General features: G+C 35.5%; 2 protein-coding genes across 6 annotated transcripts in view; one reads left to right on the top strand and one right to left on the bottom strand.

Moving 5' to 3' along the window:
* The window catches only part of LOC128213148 (peptidyl-prolyl cis-trans isomerase-like), a 31,266-nt gene extending 26,051 nt beyond the window's left edge, over nt 1-5,215 (top strand). The window contains exon 5 of the mRNA XM_052918703.1: nt 4,356-5,215. Coding sequence (XP_052774663.1) covers nt 4,356-4,488 — 133 coding nt within the window. The 3' untranslated portion in view covers nt 4,489-5,215. The remainder of the gene's footprint in view (nt 1-4,355) is intronic.
* A 2,152-nt stretch (nt 5,216-7,367) lies between these two features.
* LOC128208949 (disks large homolog 5-like) overlaps nt 7,368-25,693 on the bottom strand; it is a 78,722-nt gene continuing 60,396 nt past the window's right edge. For 4 of the 5 annotated variants that reach the window (XM_052912689.1, XM_052912708.1, XM_052912716.1 and 1 more), the window contains 19 exons: nt 25,242-25,344; nt 24,632-24,707; nt 24,216-24,319; nt 22,133-23,499; nt 20,510-20,841; nt 20,085-20,187; nt 18,834-18,999; nt 17,928-18,030; nt 16,767-16,908; nt 15,945-16,119; nt 15,507-15,609; nt 15,045-15,264; nt 14,242-14,462; nt 13,919-13,957; nt 13,363-13,464; nt 13,100-13,227; nt 12,089-12,198; nt 11,158-11,267; nt 7,368-10,791 (listed from right to left, as the gene is read on the bottom strand). In XM_052912689.1, the coding sequence (XP_052768649.1) occupies nt 10,685-10,791; nt 11,158-11,267; nt 12,089-12,198; nt 13,100-13,227; nt 13,363-13,464; nt 13,919-13,957; nt 14,242-14,462; nt 15,045-15,264; nt 15,507-15,609; nt 15,945-16,119; nt 16,767-16,908; nt 17,928-18,030; nt 18,834-18,999; nt 20,085-20,187; nt 20,510-20,841; nt 22,133-23,499; nt 24,216-24,319; nt 24,632-24,707; nt 25,242-25,344 (3,811 nt within the window). In that variant the 3' untranslated portion in view covers nt 7,368-10,684. The remainder of the gene's footprint in view (nt 10,792-11,157; nt 11,268-12,088; nt 12,199-13,099; nt 13,228-13,362; nt 13,465-13,918; nt 13,958-14,241; nt 14,463-15,044; nt 15,265-15,506; nt 15,610-15,944; nt 16,120-16,766; nt 16,909-17,927; nt 18,031-18,833; nt 19,000-20,084; nt 20,188-20,509; nt 20,842-22,132; nt 23,500-24,215; nt 24,320-24,631; nt 24,708-25,241; nt 25,345-25,693) is intronic. The other variant, XM_052912698.1, reaches the window with a different exon arrangement.

Below are 25,693 nucleotides of genomic sequence, written 5' to 3'. Positions count from 1 at the left end.
ATAATGACATCAACCCCGCAATTCATTCCTTATATTTACACCAATAGTTCATTATTTCATTTGATAATTGTTAAAAAAATACTTCATTTCACTTAAAAAAACACTTTAGTTACATAGGTGAAAGTTTTCCGTATTAATACGGAATTCCGTACTTTCGGTCTTCTCAGGGGTCAGTTTTCTAAATCGTGTTAATCCGGGAAGTTTTTCGGGGGGTGGGGTGGAGGGGTTACCCCAAAACCCCATCATCAACATCGCGATCTACTCAAAATCAAGATAAAACAAAGTTAAATTTTCTGGTTTCCCAATTTCGTTCTATAAATAGCGTTGCCATAAGTGGTAAAATTTTGTCGGCGATATCAGCCGAACGTTTCCGAAAATAGTCGTTTCTTTTCGTAAAAAAGTATTGTCATTCCAATGTTCTCCGAATAACCTCGGCAGTTTCCGCTCCAACAAAAACTTAGATGGCGGAAAAAAGCCGGTTTTCGCCGAATATTTACGGTCAGTGGGTATCCTTTACGACTTTTACGACATACTGCAAATTGGAGGCAAAAATAAACAATGAAATCAATCGAAATACTGCTGTCGAAATTGAACAATGAAGTTTGTACCCCCAGGGTATAATACTACTGTAAAGAGCTTGAACAGCCTGCGAAAACAAATGGAGATGGCTATGGCTGTCAAAAGTCGATTCGAAGGGTGTGAAAGTGTCCGATTGGTAACTTGATAAAAATACAAAACACTATTCAATATTAATCTTTAATTGTATTCTGTTTTTCATTTTTTAACTTTTATTGAATGAGTTACAGAGTTAAATGAATTCTTGATTAATGAGCAAGAATTGAAGTATTGAGGGATGTTTCTGTCAGGGGCCTTATGTATATGTATGTTCACAAAAGCTGCCAGAAATATTATAAATATACAACATAGATTTGATTGATTAAAAGACAGGTTCTTTCTTAGCCATTCTGTAAATAGAACGACCCGACTGTAACCGGAAGCATTTTTCAAATGTCGTCACATAATGCGGGAAAAGATCAACCACTTGAAATCACTTTAAACGTAAAATTCAAACACTTATGGCAACAATACATTTAAAAGTTAAAAAATTCATACCTTCTAAAATGTTGATTTATATTTTATGGGACCTTCTGACACAATTGCCGAAAGGCAGTTCATTAAAGGAATGGAAGTTGAGGTGTAAATATAAATTCTTTAAGATAGTCACTTCTAAGGTAACTATTTTTCTTTATAAAGGTTAAAGTAATTATTATTTCTCTTTATTTTCTAGAAGAATTTCATTTTTTCCCAATGATGAATTTAATAACCAGACTTATCCATTGAACTACATGTAGACAATTGTAAGCTACAATCTTATCTTTAGCATTGATAGTGAATACACATTGTACAAGAAAAAATTGATGCATAACATCAAGCCAGCGCAATCAAATTAGAATAAAAACATGCATGTAGATAACCAAAAAATGGTTACTATTTCAATGATAATCTGCTTGGTATACATATCATATGTTCGAAGGACATTATGGTTGATAATATTGTTACATCAGTTTAAGCCTGGAATTATAGATATTATTTTTCTGAGCTAATCCTCTGGTACAAACTAAATTATACCAAAAATATACACACATTACTTGGAAAGAAATAAGAGGCATTGGTCTTAGACTAAAACATGAATTTCAAAAGCATGAAATTCACCTTTTATTTGTTGGCATGGGAAAACCCAGTTATGTGAATTCCGGGCTAAATATATGTTGTATTTTTGTTTTTGTGAACACATTCTACTCTTGAGTAAATAGAACGGGGATAAAAAATACTGAACATTCAGAGGGAATTATCTGGAGTTCATTCTTTCGAAAGACATTTTCAAAACAAACAATTAAGCTCAATGTTAATTTATTAAAAATCGCCTTTTTGCTGTCGCCAAGGGAGATAACTGCGTAGGAGGTTTAGAAACATAAAGGATATTGTAATAGTACCGTGTAACCATCTGTCAGGGGGTGGTATTTATAGAAACACCTCGGCCAGTATCTATTTGGAAGATTGCCGGAGATGGCCAAGTTATTATGATCGAGTTGGTATTTAAAATCAAAATTTTCAAAATGATCAGCAGGGCTATTATGATTTAGGGTTTCATTATCAATTAAAGTATTAAGTTTTATAAAACACACTTAACTTCATATTTTATCATGCAACATGGAAAATGTTGAAAGCATTATTCTGCAATTTATGAACTGGTCCCTAAGTTGGAATAATTCTCAAGTTATATCAAATGTAGTCGGGGCCCTTCTGTGTGCCGACTAATAAACAAGAATTTAATTCAAAGGTGTAGAAGGAATTCTATATTGTGGTAGATGTTATTTGTAGTAGCTATTGGCGTAATTTTATCAGAGTTTAAGGCAGTTTATTGATTTTATTGGATGGTGCAATGTCTGTCGTTTGTGTGTCTGTACTTAACACAATTGCTTGTGAACATCAAATTATGCCCATGAGGTAAAAACTGGCCACACACTGAGGTTTTCTTTGATCTTATATAAGGAATTCAAGAAAACCTTCTTGTCTGAAAGGGCTAGGCCCAGACCTTTGATAAATTGTTACAAATATCATATAGTGGTCCTCTTGTGCGAATTATGGCCCTTGGGTCATAGCCAGTCTCACCCTTTTTGACACACTGTCTGATTTTTGAAGCTACAGCAATAAAATTTGGACCATCTGTAGAGTTTTGAAAACAAATATCAATGTTGTCCTATAATGACCATGTCTGTGACCTTTTGACCTACTTTCTCAGTCTCACCCTTTTTGACACACTGTCTTATTTTTGAAGCTACAGTGATAAAATTTGGACCATCTGTAGAGTTTTGAAAACAAATATCAATGTTGTCCTATAATGACCATGTCTGTGACCTTTTGACCTACTTTTTGTTTTGAAGCTACAGCAAAGAGATTTGGGCCATGTTCACAATTTTGAAAACAAATATCAATGTTTTGTATGGTGGATCTTGACTGTTACCTTTTGATCTACTTACTTCTGAAGCTACAGCAGTGAACTATTGGTTATGTGTAGAGTTTTGAAAACAAATACAAATGTTGTCCTTGGATGACCATGACTGTGATCTTTTGACTTTGTTATTTTTCATGCTGTGGTTATGAAATTTAGACCATGTGTACAGATTTGAAAACAAATATCAATGCTGTGCGTGAATCACCTTAATTATAACTTTTTGAACTACTTTCTTATTTTTGAAGTCTTTGTTATGAATTTTTTACATGTGTACAGTTTTGAAAACAAATATCAATGCTGTGTGTGAATCACCTTCATTATAACTTTTTGAACTACTTTCTTATTTTTAAAGTCTCTGTTATGAAATTTTCAAACATGTGTTCAGTTTTGAAAACAAATATCAATATTGACATTGTCAGCTGATGTTTTTACCTATTTTCTTGTTTTTGAGGCTATAGTTTTGAAAGTTGGACCATATGTACAGCTTTGAGAACAAAATTAATATCAAGCTTTATTGATTACAAAAGTCTTTTTTTGTTTTACTGGAGTGAGTGATTTAGGGCCATCATGGCCCTCTTGTTTCTTTTTTTGATAAAAGGATTTCTGTACCAAACCAATCCATATCAGGGTATATCACTATTTTAGAAATTTCAAATATGAAGTTGTCAAATTTTAACATGTTCACTCCAAAAATGCACATCCTTTAAGAATTACGGAAAAAAAATCTTCACTTCGGCGATAAAACGGAGTAGGGTTGGGAGCAAAGAATAGGGTCGGTCGAGTTAGTCGAAACAAACAATTTCTTTTTTACACCTTACAAATGGAGTCCTTTGACTTCTGCAGTTTATTTGAAGCGGATAATGATAATCTCAAGCAAATAGTCAATGATTAATCATAGATTATACAGTAAAGATATTGGGTATTATACCTGATTGTGTTGATATTGTCAGTCTTTATTGGCAGCTTCTTAGCAATGAACGATGGTGTGCATTCTCTTACCAAAGAAGTCTTTGTCGTTACACATTTATGTTTGAAGTTACAAAATTAAAAATTTAAAAGAAAACCATCAGGCAGAAAATGAAGGGCTCATTCTTTTCTCTTTGCTTATTGACTTCCCTGTTGAATTACGCCAAGGAGAAGTTGATTTCGCTGACTTGAAAGCCCAAAAGAGAATTCTATGTAAATGTTGTGTGCGCATAGGGAACACACTATTCTGTGTGAAATTGTCTCACTTCTGCCCAATTTGACATATCCCTAAAATTTTACCCTAGTGTGAGCCCTTAGGGTAAATGTGTTGAGCATCATATTTGTATCACACTATGTTATCTGTCTTTTTCAGGCTGGATGGCAAGCATGTTGTTTTTGGCAAAGTTATTGAAGGCATGGATGTTGTGAAGAAGATTGAGGGAGTTGGATCGCAGAATGGGACAACCAGTGCAAAAGTGCTGATTCAGAATTCAGGACAGCTGTAAACAGTGTCTTTATATGCTTTGGACAGTACTATTAAATTAAAACATCTCCAATCATTTCCTTAAAAAAATCCTTCTTTAATTTATATTTCTCACTTAGTGTAGTGCTTGATAATGTCCAAAATGTTTAATTTTCATAGACTTGAATTATGATTCATACTTTTACTATTATATAAAAAGACACCTTTAATTATCATATAATTTTTGAACATTTTAAGAATCTCACTCGTAATCTTTTACTCAATTATTCCACAAACCAAGACATTTTCCATGTTTTCTGCTGGTCTTGTACATGACTTAACCTGTATGTTCAAAGCAGTGTTTGAAATATTAATGTACAAAAGTTGCTCTTTCATAATTAAAAAAAAAATGGCTTTAAAAAATTCTCCCTCTTTTTTAACTACTGGATAATTTAATATAGTGAACATCAATGTTGTTACCGATCATTGTTATGTGATATTACTGTTGTAACTGAAGTCCAGTGTTTAGGAAAAGAATATGTTTATTTAAAACGATTGTCAACCATAGTTTCATTTTTATACGCATTTTTTTACCAAAACAGATAATCATAGTTAAAGTTTTGTTCCATATACCATTTTGAGAATTAAAGAAGTTTTAGAACTTTAATTTTAATTGTGTTCTATTAAGTGCAAATGTGTCGAATCCAAGCAATTTGAAATGCTTTTTGTATTGTTTACTCACTGCTTCAAGGAATAAAATTTCTTCTAAACTTGTTGCTTTTATTTTCACTAGAAAGCAAATCTTCCATCTTTTTATCCCCTGCCAAAAGGCAAACAGAATTTTCTGGTAGTAATGAATGGTAGGCATGTGTTTGTGTGTGTGTATGGGCTATCATGTCCCATCATATATACAGATAGATCTTAATAAGAATAAGTGCATTGCAGTATTTTTTAGTTATTACCCTTCGTTGATTTTCATACTGATTTTTTGTTTGGATTTGAACTAGAAGTCTTCGTGGTATTGACTAATCTCCAACCAACAACCTCTAGAATTTTAGCATGCTGGTCAGTCTACCAACTGAGATAACAGTACTAGTTCATACTCTTACTAAGTGCTCAAACTAGGTCGAATCAGATCTTGCCGAGTGTAGAGGCCAGTTATGCACCAACACCGAGTTTTTCACTTCTGGTTAATGGTTACTAGACTGTTACGTAAAACTACAGTCACACTGAAGCTGGACACAACGCAGGGCACTCTAGATTAACACAAAACACCCCGGATTAATAGATATCTTAATCCTTGATGAAACTGAGTCGATTGTCGCTTGACATCGTAACCAGCTTGGACCCAACACAGCACCACAACAGATCAACACAGATAACCCTGGTACCACCACAGCATACATGAACCGTGTAATGTCCGGGGTGATCTGTTTCCCAACATGACATGCCAGATCACCCAGGATCAACACAGTGCCACTTCATACCCTCCCAGAACCAACACGGTCGCAACACAAACCGTCCTGGACTTCCCAGGATTGAAAACCTCCCATACGGAACCAAATGACCACGGCAATTGGATCAGACCCCCAATTCTGACAAATTTATGTCAGGGACGCTCTGCGACAGTCCATGAGGTCAGAGTGACTGGGGTATAAAGACAAATTAAAAAACATTTAAGTTTATTACCGTATATCTGATTTCAAAGCAAAATTAGAAATTATGTAAATTGGGGAGTATATGATGTTTCATGTGGGCCTTATATAGTAATATAAAGATGCTAGATCTACAGTTCTTTTAAATAAAATAGGGATTATACTATTTCAATGAAACAGTATCACTGAGCTGTGTTGCAGAAGACAAACTGAATCTAGTTTACTTTTACCTGTATTATTATGAAATAAACCAATCTCTTAACAATAACAAGTTGAACAAGCGGTCAATATTTCATCAAGGGGTACATCCTGACCAAGTTTAAACATAATCTGACCAATCATTACCATGATATGGTTCCCGACAAGATTTTTCTAAGATTTGACCTAGTGACCTAATCTTTGATCATATGTGACCCAGTTTTATATATATCCCAAGAGTTCATCAAGGAAAACATTTTGATAAAGTTTCATGAATATTTGACCATGTAAAATGCCTCTAGTTTGTTCCAAAGATTTTTCTAAGATTTGACTTAGTGACCTAGTTTTTGACACCATGTGACCCACTTTTACAAGTGGTCGAGATTTGATGAAGGGGAACATTTTCTGATCAATGCCTACCAAGATATGGTTCTGGAAGGACGGAATGACGGACAACGCCAAATAAATATCCCCCTCCTGAAACCTTTGTTTCGGCAGGGGATAATAATTAATCCAATATACTCTGACACAGTATCCTTTAATCTAGTGACCAATCCTCCAGCAATTGATTGCAGCCAGCAGGGGTGGACCTAGAGGGGGAAGGGAGGTCACAAGAGGCGGTGCCCACCCTAGTTGTCCGGCAAATGAACCCTAAAATCACTGAATTTTAATCTTAAATTGATACCCCTTAACATTTGAAATGCTGATTTACAATTATTAACATAGTATGTCCACTTAATAAGATGTATAAATGTAGTATTGAAGGGAATGAATGCATCAATAATTTTATATGTGTCCTTTCAATACCACAGTGAAATAAAGTTTTTAGTGGGTTTGATGGTTGTCCCACCCCCACCCCCACTCCCTGCCACCCCCACTCCCTGCCACCTTCCACCCCCACTCCCTGCCACCTCTACCCCCTGTTATGAATTACAGGACCCATTACTGGCCAGTTCAAATTTATCTTGTTGAAAGTTTTCCCTTGGAGTAGGATTTGTTATTTGTCATAGGTTTTGCCTTATATTTATGTTCCCCTTCATTTAAGACGGCTAAATTAAAAAGTAAACAATTACACTTTATCTTTTTTTATTTCGCAATGACAATACATAGCATGAAAAGTCAATAAATCACATAAAAAACATTTATTTTATAACAAATGTGACACAAGACAGCACAGAACGACAATTCATTACACAAAGTCAAGCACTCTACAACACAATAAACATGAAGTCAAACAATAAAGCACTTTTTCTTACAACATCATGAATTTTATGAGTTCTGGGAATTTGAGACTGTTTCATATACACTCGGTGTCTTTATTTGAACCACAGCAAGCAGATATTGGTCTTTTTGAAAATGTGACAGGAAACAGGAAATAAGACATCATAGCTTCCTGTGACTAAAAATAGAATGGCAGCTTCAGGGTGTAACCTGTTTTTAAGGTTCACAATATTTTTTAGGTCTTTTACGCTTCTTTTTGATGAATATTAGTCATATATTTAATACTATGCCAAAAACTTGTATTTAAGACTTATTCTACTTTCAATGGTTCATTTGTCAAAGTAATCTGCGTGTCACTGTATTTGTGTACAATAAAAAGATAAATGCATTTCCAAAACTTCAGACTTTTTTAGATGTATCTTGTAAATGTAATTCCCGTCAATTTATATGTTGGTATGCTTTTATGTTCTTAATGAGTAAACCTGCCACCACCTTCGAACATTGCAAAATGGGAAATATACACATGCATATTGACAATGTCAACATGTAGATCCAATCATTGAGGATGCGAAACAATACTTGTACGAGTATGTGAGGACTACTTTTTGTGCACTACGTCATCCAGGTTTGATTTCTTTGACAAGTAAAGAGTAGTATTTTTTGGGGGGTGCAATTTATTGCCTTCTAAAATGTCCATTTTTCTCAAAACTTTAAAAAGAATCCCCAATTTCATTAATGTAGATCATGTTAATGAATAAAAAAGCAATGAATTTTTTGAAATATAAACAAAATCTTGACAATTCTTACTCTTTCACAGCATAATGTATGCATATAAAAGTTAGAACTAGTATATTTACCATATATTATCTATTTGGGCCTGATTTTGTGTTTTTCCCAAAGTCAACTTTTTTTTCCCAATTTGCAAGGCACAGGCGGTAAAAATAATTTCCCAAAAAATTCACTGAAGAGCGACATTTACAATAGCAGGAGAAAAGCGGTTTTATACAAGTACCCGCAAGTACAGGTTTAAAATAAAATTTCCCATTTTCTTTAAAAAATCTTCAAATGCAACTTTTATATGTACATGTTGTATCAGCTACATGTACAAGCCATGTTTCGCAACCTCTTCATCATTTCTCTTTTTAAATAACCAATAAATTGTCCATATAGTAAATGCATACCGAGCACAAAATTATTCCACATGAAAAGAACTTATCACAGTTTAGGCATATACATGTATGTAAAATAAGATCTAAAGAATTTACATGAAGGATCAATTGAGAATGACCAAAACTACACATTACAATCCACAAAAATGATTCTAATCGATCACAACCTTGAATAAAGTGAAATGGGCTGCAAAAATGGTTCCTCCGGTGCGAATAGTGGACTTATAAGGTATTCGATATACAAATTAGACTTTGTCTTGCCTGGTCACCCCATGTAATTTTTGCATCTAAACAGGTATTGGTTACTGAATTCTAATAAATATAATAAATGATGAATAAACCCATAACAGATAATGCTATTGCAGTTTGTGTCATTTTTTTCTTTATTTCAACTAAAATGCAGGTCGAAAAAGAAGGGTATAATTTTTAAATACTCTTTTACTGATAAAAGCCTATCAATTTTTACCAAAATATTATGGCGTTACCATAAATCCCAAAATTTCCATAATTGTCATTTGATACGTTTATTCAACAAGTCCTATTAATTTTTAATCAAATTATAATGATGAATCTTGTTTATTTTCAATCACTTAACTGCCTCAACAGGAAATATTTTCGCCACCAAGCTCACATATGTACCATGAGTGTCTATGAAATCACCCTATGTCAAAAATTTACTATGACCAATAATCATGACAACGTCTTTTAATTGAATTTAATCTAAACAATACCGTAGTGCCTTTTTCATGAATTACTTTCGAACTCTGTTGGCTTGAACCTGCTTGGCGTTATTTCCTCATTGGCTCAAACTGGAGGTAAAGGACCAATTCCTTTCTACTGAAGGTAAGCATTCCCGCTCGGCTAGAATTTCTCGAGTGTCAAGGTATTTTTGCCAGCCCCTTGGAAGTTCAAGCCAACGAGGTTCGACTGTATGTGTTGTTTTTAAGTGAGAATTGACGACTGTCATAAAATGTGCAATGCTGATATCAAAGTCAACTTGGTTCTAAAATTAAAAGATCCCAACAAAAAAAATCCATTTACCAGAAATAAGCCAAAGATTACAAATACTTGATATTGCATGATTAAATATTCGTCCACTGTCAAATTATTCTATGGAATGGTTTCAACTAACTGCTCTAAGAAACATGTACATTTGAATACTGTAGATACATATTTGACTGAAATCAATGTGAAACTGATCTTGATACAAATAAAGTATCCGTTTCCAGCCAGAGAAGTTGATTTGAATCTTGTCCTTGTAGCTTACATAGGCTAGCTTAACTCAACAGTCCAAATCATTACACATTTAATGCATTTTTAAAACATAACTTGTATTGTATCAACAATTTAATGTTCACAAATTTGAAGTTTTATAAACCATCCATGATTCAGTATTTTTTGTTGCAAAACTGCAATTTTAATAGACTTGTTACTGGTAGACATAAGTTTTTAACATGCACGTTTCTTACACTAAAATCATATGAATTTCACTGATGTTGCCGAGCAAAGGAAACTACTACAAGCAACAAGCACAACAAGTGATAATGTTTGTGATGACATGAACGTTAGACACACAACGTTAAGCAGCCACATTTCATGGGCAAAATATAATAGAGTCGATCACAACAGGCGAATTGAATCCTTTCTGTATCCTCATTTTCACTGGTGAAATATAACAATTGAATAGAATCAATTGACTTCATCATATTCAGTAAAATGTACACATTGACAAATTAATCACAGCTTTTCATGTACCCCCCTCCACCCCTCTATCACACAGGTTCACAGTTCATAGCCAGTATGTGCAGCGAGCTGAAGCCATTTGGCATAAGAGGGCGTGGCAACGCTCCCTTGTTAGATCGACCATATCCCTCAAGCATGGCCAATCATCTCACACACGAGTACATGTTTCTGAACCATTGTGCACAGAGAGCTGAAGGGGTGTGGCAGCCCCACAACATTTGTGTGGGGCGTGTCCCTCGGGCAGGGCCTGACGTCATCTTAACATGGAGGAGGGTACCCATATGGGCTTCTCCTGCTCCGCGGTTATCACATTCTTGATTTGCTGAGACATTTCTGCTAGGTTACCACCTTGGATTGTAGCTGGAAATAGTTGAAAAACATTCTTCAATGTCACGGCACTTACAGATTTGTTTCTCTATGGAAAACCAAGGCTCTGTTAAAAAACTGTATAACTCAATTTTAAACTTTATTACACATATTAATACAAGCACAATTCTCTCTGGTCAAATTTCAACGAAACAAAAGATGAAGCATTCTCATACAATTTAATTGGGACTGTGGGTACTTACATGTACAATTCATAAATAACTAATTAGACTTGGATTTGTAATAGCAGTTTGTTTTTTCCTGTAGGGTAGGTTGGTTTAGAAATTGAAATCTGTCCCTGAAGATAAAGCATTTTTTGGTATACCCTTATATCTGCCTCCAGCTTTCCAGTGAACCTACCAGTTATGAGAGGTCTGTAGTCCTGTTCTGCCTTCAAGCAGTACTCGTACAGCTCCTTCGAGGACTTAATGCTAAGTTTCTCTGGCAAGAACTGGACATCCTTCACCTCTCTGTAATTCAGAGAATTTGGTTGAAACATAAATGAGAAATACAGTATCAAATTTCACGGGGAGATCATCATTTTTGGACCTGAAAAAATAGTGCTGTTAGAACCATACTTGACAGTTTGTGCACTTCTAGTGCACTGCTAGTTACCTAGGAGTGCACTACAAAGTGCACTAGGGTAATACAAGGGAAACACTAAAGGAACAATGAGTGTAGTTTCAACATAGTTTGATCTTAACAGTACTGTAGCTCAATGAGGTAATGTTGTTGTTTTTTTTGTTATCATATACTGACTTTAAATAAAAGTTTATGTATCTTGTTTCTTGAATTTTAATGTCACAATCAATGAGAGTTATATGTATTTTTGTAGTTACACTTACTATATGTGTAATTATTCAGATACAATTTATCAATATCAATCAAATGAATAATCATCAATCTTCACGAAACAAATGCGAATGGAAAAACTATGTAGTCACAAGAAAGATAACTACAGGTCAAACTTCAGGCAGATATTAATTCTGCTGTACATGTTGTATTAAAATTTACAAGCATGTCATAAAATATTTCAACTTTAAAGTTAAGAAAGATGCAGTTAATCACATTGTAAACTTTCAACAAGATAGCTCTTCACATAAGCTACCTACACACAAAGTTTCAGCAATATCCATCAATCATTACTCAAGTCAAGGGGTGGACATGTTTAACATCTGTCTATCCGCCCGCCCTTCCGCCCAATTACATCCGCATTCTAATAACCCTGTTTTTTGTTGAAAACCTGGTATAAAAAGGTTCTTTACAATAAACCCATGGTTTTATTTCCTACCTAAGGGATTTGTAAGACTTGTGTCTGGCGTAGATAACAATGGGGTATATCTGCTGCCTCTGCAGACGTTCTATTGAAGCTGGGTTCACGTTCAACAGGCAGTGGATGTTCTGAAACAGATAATCATCTTATTAATTTGTTGTATCAGGGTTTTTAACAGTTTTTTTTTCTCTTTTATTTTTCACATCAAGTAAAAATCAACACTTACATAGTCATATATTTACATTGCACTTAATTTTTTTTTCAGTTTCCGAAGAAAGACAAGGGTCATGCATGTGTAAAACAAGAGTTAAAAATTCTTGATAATCTTCATAAATGCAACCAAAATCATAATTACAGCAGAAAAAAGTAATATAAAGGGCAAGATGTAAATGAAACAGTGAAATATCAATTTTATTTCACTGATAAATCTTTATAAACCACCATAATGCATATAATAAATTTTTAATACTTGTAAAGATGGTGTTTTATACATGTGTTATCTATTCAAAGAACAATGTAGGACAATTACCAATTGTGGGATTTAAAATCTTGACAATTCAAAGAAAGCACAGCAAAAATCAAACAAGATGTTTTTATTGGCACTCTAAAAGCAAACTGACTAAATAATGTTGAAGTTTATTCCAGATGTCATTAAAACCCTTAGCACATATACAGTGTGATCTACCCTCCAAAAATATGGATGAAAAAAAGTGCAGAAAAAAATTCAAGGTTTTGTCTTAGTATAGATGTTGATGTTGATGACAGCGCTGTTGTGCACATTTTTCAACCCTGCCCATAACTCAAAAACCGTCAAAGACATATCTAAACCAATAACTCCTGCTGTAACGATTGCCAATGTTATACCCCTTATTTGACGGAAAACAACAACAGATGAGCATTCGCGGAAGTTTCGTGCTACTCTTTGTTTAGTATATTATAAGCGTACCTTATAATTGTCAATGTAATACCCCTTTAAAACAACAGTAATCACGGATGCTTCACGCCACTCTTTGTTTAGTATAAGCGTACCTTATTACACATCTCGGTGACACTCTTGGTGCGTATACAATGGAATCTGTCCTCGACCTGCCAGAAGTCGATGTAGTGGCCGTCCTTCTGCCCTTCATGCATGGCACTCATAGAGGTCTGCATCACAGCTGTAAGATTAAAGGCAAATGAGATCATTTGGGAGACAAATATTCGTGATATGTAAAGGTTCTTTTTATTCATTTATCAATAGTTATTTTGGCTTACTTTAACCAAATCAAAACATTAACTAGATGCAAACTTACTAGGCTGGCAATAGAAGTATTTGTCCGGTGACTCTGCAGACAGCTTCTGTATGAGGGCGTCTGCTAGAGGAGCGATTAACACCACCGGCCTAGTCTTCTTGTCTGTAATAAACATAAAACATGTATGCATTTGCTAACCTTGTCATGTAAAATTTGCGGCTTTTACAATATACATGTAAAACAGGAATGTTTTTAAGAGTAAAAATAATTCCATGTCATTGGGGTTGTGGCATTAAATAAGTATTTATTTAACTTAATAAATTCCACTAAATATTTAAAACTATCCATAGATAATGCAAGGTGCTGATCACTATTCAGTCAACGAAATAAGACATTTTGATGAAAAAGCTCAAATAATATTACCAGTGCTTGGCATTAAAAAAAAATCAACACGCCCTGCTATATAAAATTACGAATTTGAGCAAGCTGGCATATAATTTTACTAGGGCTTTCAGGCTAGAGCTGATAACAACCACTGTTTTCATGTGTTGAATATGGAACGCTTAATGAATTAAGAATGATATCTTTTTACAAATCCAAAGTATCATGGACTTACATTCTAGTCTTTCGACGCTAAGATATGTACTCATGGAATCTGAAATGGAAGAAGACATTATTACAATTTCTTTTAAACTTCATGTATCACATTTGACAAAAACCTAGTTGTTTAATCGTGCCATTTGTAATCATGTTGAATATTTAAGCATAGCCACTCCATATAATTATGGTGTCATTCGAAAGGGTATTTCTTGTTTACTAGTATATAACATAAATGATCGAAAAACATTATAGATAAGTAATTGCTGTTTGTAGTTTCATCTTTTTTTCAACCTATATTGTGTTCCTTTAAGACTTTATTCCTGAGAAAACGATTCATACCATCAAGAACAGGCAGGGAATCACTGTTTAGGGAAACATCCGAGAAGGAATTAAAGTCCCGGCTGTCTTTGGAATTGTTACGCTGGTGTTTCTTGCTGCGTCGCCAGAAGCTACGTCTAGCCGAGCCTGAGCCCCGTCTAGCTGGAACTTTGAACTCCTCAGAGCCGTGCAAGCTCGTGCTGTCTGAAAGGCTACGGTGTAGCGACAGGTCATCCTCCATTCTAAATGAAAGATTTGTTTTAATGTACATGGAAACACTTCACACAATATGTTAAAATGTGGGGGATTCTAAATTTAAACAGAACCAAGGTACTATTCTAGGTATGGCATAACTCTATCATTTTTTTGGCAATCATTAATGTTGAAGGAGCATATAAGTATTATTAAAAAAAATCTTATTCTTTTATGCTTTTCATTTAAATTTTCACTGTTTTAACTTCACTACAGTGAGAATTCACTGCTCTTATAGATACTATTTTCCCATATTGCTCATTAAACATATCACAGCCTTCACCCTCACAGGAAATATTTAAATGAGCTTAAAAAATGTCGCAATGTTTGTATTTCTCTTTTGAATTTTATAATTATAAAACACCAATCAAATTGATATTATTCTTTAATATAAGTATAAAAGAAACATTTTTTTATTATGTAAATAATAATAAGATTGCCTGTTGTGCTCACATGGCGAAATAATTCTTACACCAAAATACAAAAAAAAAAATCCTTTACGTATTGCACTGCACATGACTTTATAATAAATTAACTACCAATGATATTTCTTATACTCCAAACCAGCGTACCTGTCTTTACTAGGAATTGTTCCACCCTTGATCTTCTGTCCCTCGTCGTTGATAAGCCAGGCGTACCAGACGCCCTGCTCCCCGTTGTACATCGTGTCCTCGATATAGAGAAGGTCGTCACGTCGGAAACTCAGCTCTCCCTCACGCTCGGCAGTGTGTTCCATCATCGCTCGCACGTACACCGAGTCACAGCTTTTCTTACTACGGACCTTGTTGTACACTGAAAAGCACATACTTTTCCTATACTACTTCTATTTGCAAAAAGTATCAGTTTTAAAGCTCAGAAAAATTGAATAAGATGTAACGCCAAAAAACATTGTGACCAAGTTTGGTAAGATACAATGGGAATTGCTCCAATTAGTGAGTGAACTTTAAAAAGTGTAACGCTGCAAAAACCACCAAACAACATGACCTTCATATGTCTACAATGCTATGCAGGGGACGTAGTTAAGTTCTACTCACACGATGGATGGTAGCGTAGTTTAAATCTAACAGAGGAGCATGGCTCGTTAAGGTGTCGGAATGCCTGCTCTGCAGTGGCCCGGGTGAAGTCTATACCATTGTACTGAAAACACAAACATAACATTTAGCAATCAAATATTTTAGATATCAAAATCCATCTTCTACGCTTGTAGACAATACCCAGAACAAAAAGAAAACTTATGATCTACATCATATAGATATATGAGTATGCTTGAGCAAGGTGAACATTGATGACGATTTAAAACCATGACGGAAATGTTTATTTGGGAGTCTGTGGTCCTACTGGTTCAAATAAAAAAGGGAGATTCTGCAAACAACACAAAGTGAAACTTTTACTTCAAAAGTTGCTACTTTATGTAAGTAAAAATACAAGTATTGCTTCACAAACCTTTTTATTTTCATCTGTATTACACTCACCTCCAATATTTGGTCCCCTGTATGGATGTTCTGAATGTGAGCGGGGCTGTTCTCTTCTACGTTCTGTATGAAGATTCCTGTCGCGTTCCCACCCGTCAGAGAGATCCCCAGGCTTGCACTCGGGTTAGGCTTCTTGAATGAGATCTTACGGGGATTGTCGTACTTTCCTCCAGAGCTATTATAGGAGAGAATGAATGTGGGCATTAGTTATGAGGGTCGTCACTTCACTTCTGAATAAATGTTGACATTTAATGAGATCTTAAAGGAATTGTCCTATCTGATAACTCATTAATCAGCCCCTGAATACACTTCAACCCTAAGATTTAGTCCCCGGAAGCAAAAAAGTTATATTTCAAATGCAATGCTTCAATTTTGGATTGTTTGAGTGAAGCCAATGTTTCTTGCATAATTATTTGTAGTTAAACAAAGGAGTTAGAAGGAACACTGGTTTCACCCAAACAAGCCAATATTTAAGCATGGCATTTGAAATCTAACTTTTCTACTTCCAGGGACTAAATCTCTTCCATAAAATGCATTTCAGGGGCAGTTGAATGAGTAACTGACAGGACAATTTTCAAGAATGAATTTTGGCAATCACTATGGAACATTTTAAGGATCATATATCATTACGTGAAAATTATAGAGGATAATACATTCTGATCATTGTTTATTTACTTCATAGAATAAAACAGGATTGCTGAAAGACTTTGAACTCACAAAGTCAATAATAGTAAGTCAATGTTATTCAACATAATTTTTTTTGGGTCCAGTTAACACTTAATGAAATGAATAAGATAACCTTATTTTACAACAGTGACTTACTTGTGAGAGGCTACCCGTGCAGGGGGTCGAGTGTGATTAAAGCTGGGAACACGCTGGCTGCCCGTCTGCTTTATCTTGGGCGATGTTTGTGGGGACTGGTCGGGTGTGCTGTGGCCAGATGAACTGTTGTTGTCATTGTACTCTGGGTGGGAAAAAGATAAAACAGTGAAAATCAGGTTTAGTTTAAACAGTAATTATTCTTATGATGTTAATGTCAGCATATTACAAGTATGCAGGAAAAAAGGATTGAAGAGATAGCTTAGAGCTAATATTAGGATTTCTCTCCTATACGACCATCAGGTTTATTATGTCTTACTTTTGAGCCGGGATAAGAATTGTTCAGGTCATAGAAAACCCTTGAAAAACATATGATTTAATCCTTGACATCTTGTAGGGCACCAGGGGCTATCTTACAGAAGCATTAAGTCGAGTTTTTACCTTTTCCTTAAATTTGACATTTTTTTATGTTTTTATCGTAATGGAGAAAAAATTATGGTAAACACATGCTTGTAAAACAAATACAGATATTTTTTGGATTTTTTTTTAAATGATACATTTGATAATGATAATTTAAAGACTTTCTCATAGAAATGCACCATCTAATAATACCACTTAAGATTGAGTATTATAAAATTTATTAAGCTGCTTTTGTATAAAGCTCCAGGATTTATAGGGAAGTATACAGTAATGTTATACCTTACATAAATGTGTCCCTTCTTTGTGTATATAAAGGACGATCGTTCCGTATATCACTGTATTCTTATAAAAACACAGTTTTATGATGTCAGCGGTCCATATCATATTTTTGGCCGGTCCAGACCTCGCCAAAAAATGTAATATGGACCGGTGACGTCATACAACTGGTAAGTGCAGCTTGCTTTTTTCACAAAGGCGAAAATTTGTCGCAAGTAAACATTATTAGCTTTGTTCAGTAAAACACATCGAAAGCGCTTTAAAAATAATGAATGGTAATACAAAATGTTTGGTATAATATAAGAAATATTTACACACCACATCGGCCATATGACATTATAAGGACCGGCCAGTCAGCCCCCGAAGGTGACACTTTCGGTGGCTGACTGGCTGGTCCTTATAATGTCATATGACCCTCAGTGATGTGTAATATTTCATAATTAAGTATGCTAGTGCTGTGAAACTCACTTTCTGGGTTATACTGTACGAGCATGGTAAGGTTGTTCCCACACTGCTGCAGGACGCGAGCGGCCAGGTCGTACGTTGCGTTACGCATGTTGATGGCACAGATCTGGAAAACAGAAAACAATGCTTATCAGTATAGCAGTCTTCATATCCACATATTTATTCTATTTTGCTTTCACACCCAACTAGGCTTGGATTCAAAGGCTTAAATTCAATCGCATCTTTATCTCACAAGTGAACAGCCTGTTCGGCTTGGTAAGAAATAAATACAGTCCAAACTTGTGATGTTGAATTCTGGTATCTCGATATTCTGGTTTTGGCAAACTTTTTGATTTTCTCTGTTAAGTTTGATTTTCTTGGTTTAATTATACACTCATATATATTATGGTTATATCGGATGTTTGTTATCTCTAAGTATCTTAAAGCTGCACTCTCACAGATTGAATGTTTTGACAACTTTTTTTTTTTTTGTCTTGCAACTAGCCAATGTTTGCGAAATTCCATAGAAATCATTTATATAAGACTGCTGACAAAAAATTAGATCGCAGATTTTTATATTTCAGTTCAAAAATTGATGTTTTATGCATTTTTCTTAAACCGTTAGTAACGGTTTAAGCCATAAAACATTAATTTTTGAACGGAAAAAAATCTACGATCTGATTTCTTGTCAGCAATCTTATATCATTAGTTTACAGATATTTACGCAAAAATATGCTCTTTCCAAGACAAAAAATAAAAAAGTTGTAAAAATGGTATGTCTGTGAGAGTGCAGCTTTAAGAGGCCTTAATAACTTCAATATAGTGAGTTTTGACTGTATATTGATCTTTGATTAAAATCAATTTAAACAATTTACATTAAGAATATGAATGTTGTCTTATAAATTCTGATCTATCAATGATCTATTTTACCTCCAATAGTTGGTCCCCGATGACCAGTCCGGCCTGCGCGGCGAGGCTGTTCTCGTTAACAGAGCTCACAAAGATCCCCCCACTCACTGGTCCCATCTCGATCTGGAAGCCCACGGGCTTAGAAGTCTTCTCAATACTGATCTTTCTCGTCTCACCAGGCTTTGGTCTAGTAGTAAAATTCACAGTGTAAGAATGACAGACATACCATTACATTACCAATACAAATACCAATACATTTTTAACTGTAATTACAGGGCAATATTATTTCCCATAATTGAAAAGGAAAAGGAAAGTCATGATTGGGAATTTCTTACAAGAGCATACCAAACATTAATTTTGTCCACCTTTCTCAGTCAATCAAGGGCAAAAGTCAAGAAATATTGTGCTAGTTGCATCAACAGCACAATTTACTCTTTGGTTCAAGTTTTTTCCTTGAATGAACGGTAAAGGCAAGTCAGGAATGATTTCTTTTACAAGAGAATCGCGAACATGTTCCTCAGTCAATCAGTCGGCAAAAGTCAAGAAATAATTTTGCTAAAGTTATGGGACATGATAACAGTGGTCAAAATTAACACAAGCCCGCAAGCCCTGCACTGGCAATATGCTTGCCCGGCTTGCTAATAAAGTCGGGCTTGTTAAAAAAATTGCTGCAAAACATTAATATAAAAATTCGGGCTTGTTCATCCAAAAGTCTAATTTCGATCACTGCGATAATCTTATGCCGATGGTCATTGTACTTAAAGTTCTTCTCAATATCCTTAACATTTAGGAATTTATGGCCCAATCTATTATACTTATACATTTTTACTCCAATGTAAAGTGGGTACCTTTCTGGGTCAAAAACGGTACTGCATTCAAATGTATAAAACTGTATATAATTTGGTTTTGTCAGTTAGCCAAATTGTTTACTGATTGGTCAATATATATCCAATAATTACTACTAACCAATCATATCATTTGAATGTGCAACCTAGACTGAAAATAACCAGTGGATAACTTATCCAAGTTGTATACAACTGGCTCCTGGTGCCTATCTTGAGAGAGCAAGAGAACATTCCCCTGTCATGGCTTGAACCATCGACCTAATGGGTGAGAGCTGGACACTTCCATTACTAGACTACTCTCACCCTCAAGTTTTTACACAAAGCCAATGACATCAAGGCTATGAAAAACCTTTCTTTTTGCATCTATACCTAAAAATAGGATAAATAGGGAATGTTGAATATTCAAAGCAGATGGTAAATAACTCACTGTTTGCGCCCATGCCCCAGCTCTGCATGAGGCGAGTATGAGGGCAGCATCTTGCTAATGCTGATTTCTGGGAATGGTGAAATTGGGCTGTCTATGTCTGACACTGAAATCAGAAAGTAATCATATTTACTGTGGAAAAAGCCAAATGAAATAATTCTTAAATAATCCTATCATGAAATAAACTAGTTTTATGATAGATCCATTAAGTTAAGGTGTTGGTTTGTGTTTTTTTCTTGACTTGATCCGCGTGGGTTCACATCCCACTAAAACCAAAATATTTCTTTATACTCAAATTTTATTGGTTTCTGAAATTTCAATGTTACAGAGTAAAATATTAATAAAAATAGTGTTTTTAGATGCATTATCGGGAGAACTAATATTTGGTCCAAAAACATAAGCAAGTCCCTTTAAGCAGATATCAATACCTATTTCAACAGATCCTGATGTGTCTGTTGCAGTCGCACTTTGTATTGATGGAATATGCATTCTGTTGTGGTATGAATAAATATAGTGTCCGTCAACGTGGGTGGGCGTGAACCGGCTCTCTGACACAATCGACGGGCTCGGGGAGCTGACATCCGACATCCCGCAAGGGTAGGCCGGCAAATCGTCGAGTTCGGTCAGGTTCTCAGGAAGGAATGCATTGCGAGGAGTCGGAGTGGCGTGGGCGGGGTAAGGTAAGACGGTCTTTGTTGCCTGATGGACGTCGTGCTGACGTGACAACACTGGTTGGGACGCAGTTGGCAATGAACTACTGCTGTAAACGATATAAGAAAACTTTTAAAGTGAAGTACCAAAACACATCAGCAAAATGATAAGCTATTTCATTTTATGTCAGGAATCTTATGAACAGAAATGAGAATATTACATGGTCACAATTTCGCGCAACTTCATAAGCTTAACAGGCTTGAGTGACTCAATTTAATTAGCCAAAATACATACTTAAAATGGATTTTGATAAATGAAAATTGGTTTTTTGTGATTATCATACAGGTAATTCCTATCTAACGTCTAAAACTTTTTTAAGAAGTAAATAAAACGCATATTATGGAAAAACAAAAATAGTTAGCTTAGCTTAATCCTGTTATAAGGGACTTAAGAAGTTTTAAGAAATTTGGGCCTGGTAACCTTGTATTATTTCGGTATCATTTGAAAGGTTTCTATGTATTGAGATAGAATATGACAGTTTACATATTCTAACTTTTATGGCAGTGAAAATTAACTAAATAAATAATTTCCTGCACCATTTCGGTGAAAAAAAAGAACAGACATACAATCTGCAATTATTGGATTGAAGTTGTCTGTTTGGTAATTTTCTTACAAATTAAAGGGACAAGACACCAGATGGTCCCAAAATCAGCAAATACATTATTTTTTCAAACAAGCTTAGAATTGGCAAAGCTAGTAGGAGGCTTAAGATAATAAACACAACAATCATGTTGCTGTCTTATCTGTGTTTCCAAGTTTTAAAATGGTTTCCCAGTTTAAATTGTATAAGTTTATGAGTACAGATAAATATACTGACTCTATTTCAAAACTTTTATGGATTTATGTGGTAGACAACCCGAGTAAATTTTGAATTGGAAAAATGCGCAAAAACTGCAAAAGATGCGTGTGTTGTACACAACAACGTCAATTTTAAGTACGTTTTTGACAATTTTCTTTTATAATCACCAGGCATAACCCGCTTAAATGGTTCCAACATTATATGGAGGTCACTAGGCAGAAAAATTTAATATCATTGTCAATGACGAAATGAAAGGATAAACGCATTTGTTCATCAGGTGCTTCAATTTAAAGTCAATATGCATACTTCAGTACTTTCAGTAATATCAGTTTTAACTTCAGTAGTCTCTTGTACTCATTAGTGTTAAAAACTTATGTAGTGTTTTTTTATAATTTTTTGCACATTTTTTATATTTCTTTTTAAATAAACATTTCATATAAAAAATTTTTATATATTTTATCAGAATCATAGAAACATGTTTTGTTATTTATTTTTTTCTTGAACAGATTGTGCGAGTTAAAATAACATTATATTTTCATACCTGTGGGAGCCCGGACTGGGTATTGGGTAGTGTCTGCCTCCTGGAGGTCGATCAATGAATTCTATTGGCCGACTGAGGGGCTCCGGCGTCGTGTTGCGGCTGCCTACAAAGTAGTTGGGTGGGGCTTGCCCTTGACTAGATGGGTACAAAAGTTGCACATTCGAGCTGGAATTTCTCTGATCGTGTGATGGTCCACTGGTTGGGCGTCGCCTTGCCAGTGGCTGTCCATTGGATGGTTTTAAATTATACTGATTTGTGGCGACTTGACTGTGAATTGGGGGCATTCGCGGTGGGCTCTTGGGGTTGATTTTTCCCCTTTGGACTAGATAGCTAGGTTGACTACCGGTACCCATTTGGTACCCACTGTGACTAGTCAGACTTGTGGCGTCCTGGGACTCCTGACTGTAAGAATGTCTGGGGGTCAGAGCCGGAGACTTATTAAAGTATGAACTTGAGCTAGCGTTGCTCGGCTGCGGTGAAAGAGATGGTGAAGGTGGCGAGCTGAAAGTTATCGTGGAATCAGAGTTCTGTGGGGTATGACGAACGGCTGAAAATGATGAGTTACTCCTCTGTGGGGGCAAAGGAGGTACTCTTGCAGTGGGAATTCCTACACCTTGGTCCTCTGAATGGCTTATCACAGCATCAATGGTTGGGCGTTTATGGTGGTTTTTCTGGGTCTGAATAACAGTTCCATTCACAGTATTAACTGTGTTAATGTTTCTCATTTTCGGCCAAGTCCCTGTCCCACTCATTTCTGGGTCCAGGTTTTCCGGCCTTTCCTGCTTTTGACGTCCGCTACTCCGGTTTGTATTGGACGAATTGGAATTTTCACGATGATGGGTAGGAAATGCAAACTGCGCAATGTCTTCCGTATCTCTATCCTCAATCATAGTTCTCGGACGACCTACGGGTAAGCTCAACATTCCCTTCTCGGAATCCATCCTCTCTGTGGACTTATTTCTCGGCCCAAAGAATTTATCCACAGCTTCAATTGCCCTATCAAATATATGAACACTATGCCTCGTTTTATGGTCAATATCCTTATCACTGCCCTTCTTATCCTTTTTTCGCCTCGGAACAACGGGACTATCCAAACTGTCTGTCTGAGATCCACTACTCTTAATATTTTTCATGCTTCCTTTGCTACTCTCGCTCGCTGATTCCCACGGTTTCAAACCCTCATTCTTCAGCGGCGATACCAGAAGCGGGTCCTGCATATTGGCTGTCAGGGGCAGGGGAGAGGAGCCTGCTGAGGATAGGGGCGTGGTCTGACGAGCGATGTCCAATACGATGGTGTCCCCTCCATACTGGTACAATATCTTCTGAAGGTCGTCAGGTGACATGTTTTCAACACTTCTTCCATTTACCTGCAAAGAAAGAAAAAATCAAATATAACTCAATAAGTATATAAGCCTGAGTGATGGGATTTGCTATACAAGTCAATATTTTTCTGGTAACATGACTTTTTATATAACCAGCTTCATACTTTGGACTGTGTTTGAGTTATGGCCACCGGGATTGCGAAAGGGAGTGGCTAAAAATATTATACCATTTTGTTACACAGTGAAAAGATTGTCGAAATCTAAATTATTCATGAAGACAGCTATGAGTTCATTAAGATCCTTAATCTTATATTATTGCTTAAGGATACACTTTGACACTTTCTTCATTAATACCGTGGCAAGAATTTTAATTTATTTGCAATTGTAAACCAAAACTGTATCATTCTATTTATATATTTTTTTTTTATTTGAACATGGCAATATCTTGCAATTATCTTCAACTTTGCAGGTTTTCCGGTTTGCGCAGTGGTTAGCACACTCGGTTCTCACCTAGGCCATCCGGGTTCGATTCCCAGCGTGGGCCCATGTGGGTTTGGTTAGTTGTCACAAAAGCGGATAAGTGGGTTTCCTCAGGGTACTCCAGTTTCCTCCATAAAACAAGACCACACTCTAGCATCGAATTGTTTCAACGAGAGTGATTAACATAATGTTGTAATAACTACATTCACAATCATTGTAAAATAAATATATTCAAACTAAATTAGTTCACATTCATATCGTTTAAAAAATCTGCAACATACACTGATGATGCGGTCTCCAATAGTAATAAGCCCCTCCTTGGCGGAGTACGACCCTGGGTTGACCCTCGTGACATACAGGCCATTCTCCAGCTGTATTCCAATATCTGAAATATACAGAACACACAACAATAAGCTTTTAAAGTAATTATGAAGGAGCACTTGGAATACTGAAAGCATCACTTCTAAAATGCCACAGATATACTTTTAAAGACGCACTCTTACTTCCAAAAAAGATGTACCACAATAAGTACAATTGCTTTAATTTACCAAAAAGGTTGGAAAAATATCACAGACAATAGTTCCTATGAAGACAAATACAAACAAATGATACAACACACAGAATATCAAGACAATGCACAACAATCAACAAAAGTGTCATGTTGATTATCTCCAATAAAATTTCCAGAGCAGCGTACCTTTGCCTGCTGGAATGGTCAGCTGTATGGCCTGCCAAGACCGGGACGGAGATATCTTCCTTCTACGCATTACTTGCTGTAAAACAAAAGTGGTGTGTACATTTCATTTTTACTTGAAACAAACATACAACAAACCTAAAATAAAAAATAAATCTCAAATGACCTCTTTGAGTATCATTCTGGAAAAGCTAGAGAGTCTGATAGTAACGTTTAAATATTCAACAGTGTATACTTTGGTAAAAACAATACATTTAAAAAAAACACACCAAAAAACAACAAAACAATACATTTAAAAAAAAAAGAAAAAAAACAAAGAATACAACTCTAATAATGATATTTCATATAAAAATAGATAAATAACAATCCCCTGAGCTAATGTCAAATACCCCAGTTTTCTGGGCAATATCCCCTGGGCTAATTTTAAACTCCCCTAGTTTTCTAAACAAAATCCCTTGGGCAAAAGTTAAAATCCCCTTGTTTTCTGAACAAAATCTCTTGAAGAGGTCTCCCAAGAAAAATAGAATGTATGTATCACCTTATAGCTTTCTTCAAAACTGAGCTCAAATTAACTTGTATTAACTAAAGAGCTTATAACTATAGAGTTCCGTACCATGTTGACGATGCCAGATCTATTCCGGAGCAGACTGTAGGCGAACCTCTTCTCGACATTGCTCACCTCTTTATTGCTGATCCGCATTATCTGGTCATTCACTCTGAAGTCAAAAACAAGTTCAGGGTGATAAATAAAACTTTTTACAACTAGTTTTATAAAGGTCACTTTGTTTGCACACTGGCTAGTGCACTTGTGTTTCAGACATCCAAGGTTTGAAACCCGGCCCAGCCATGTGAATGAATAACGTTTCTAACAGGGGGTTTCATGAATAATGTTTCTAACAGGGGGATTCATGAATAATGTTTCTAACAGGGGGATTCATGAATAATGTTTCTAACAGGGGGATTCATGAATAATGTTTCTAACAGGGGGATTCATGAATAATGTTTCTAACAGGGGGATTCATGAATAATGTTTCTAACAGGGGGATTCATGAATAATGTTTCTAA

Source organism: Mya arenaria, chromosome 2, assembly GCF_026914265.1.
Source record: "Mya arenaria isolate MELC-2E11 chromosome 2, ASM2691426v1".
In the NCBI taxonomy this organism is placed as follows: Eukaryota; Metazoa; Mollusca; class Bivalvia; order Myida; family Myidae; genus Mya; species Mya arenaria.
Note: the sequence above shows the minus strand (reverse complement) of the source record. Positions and strands in the feature narration are given on the sequence as shown.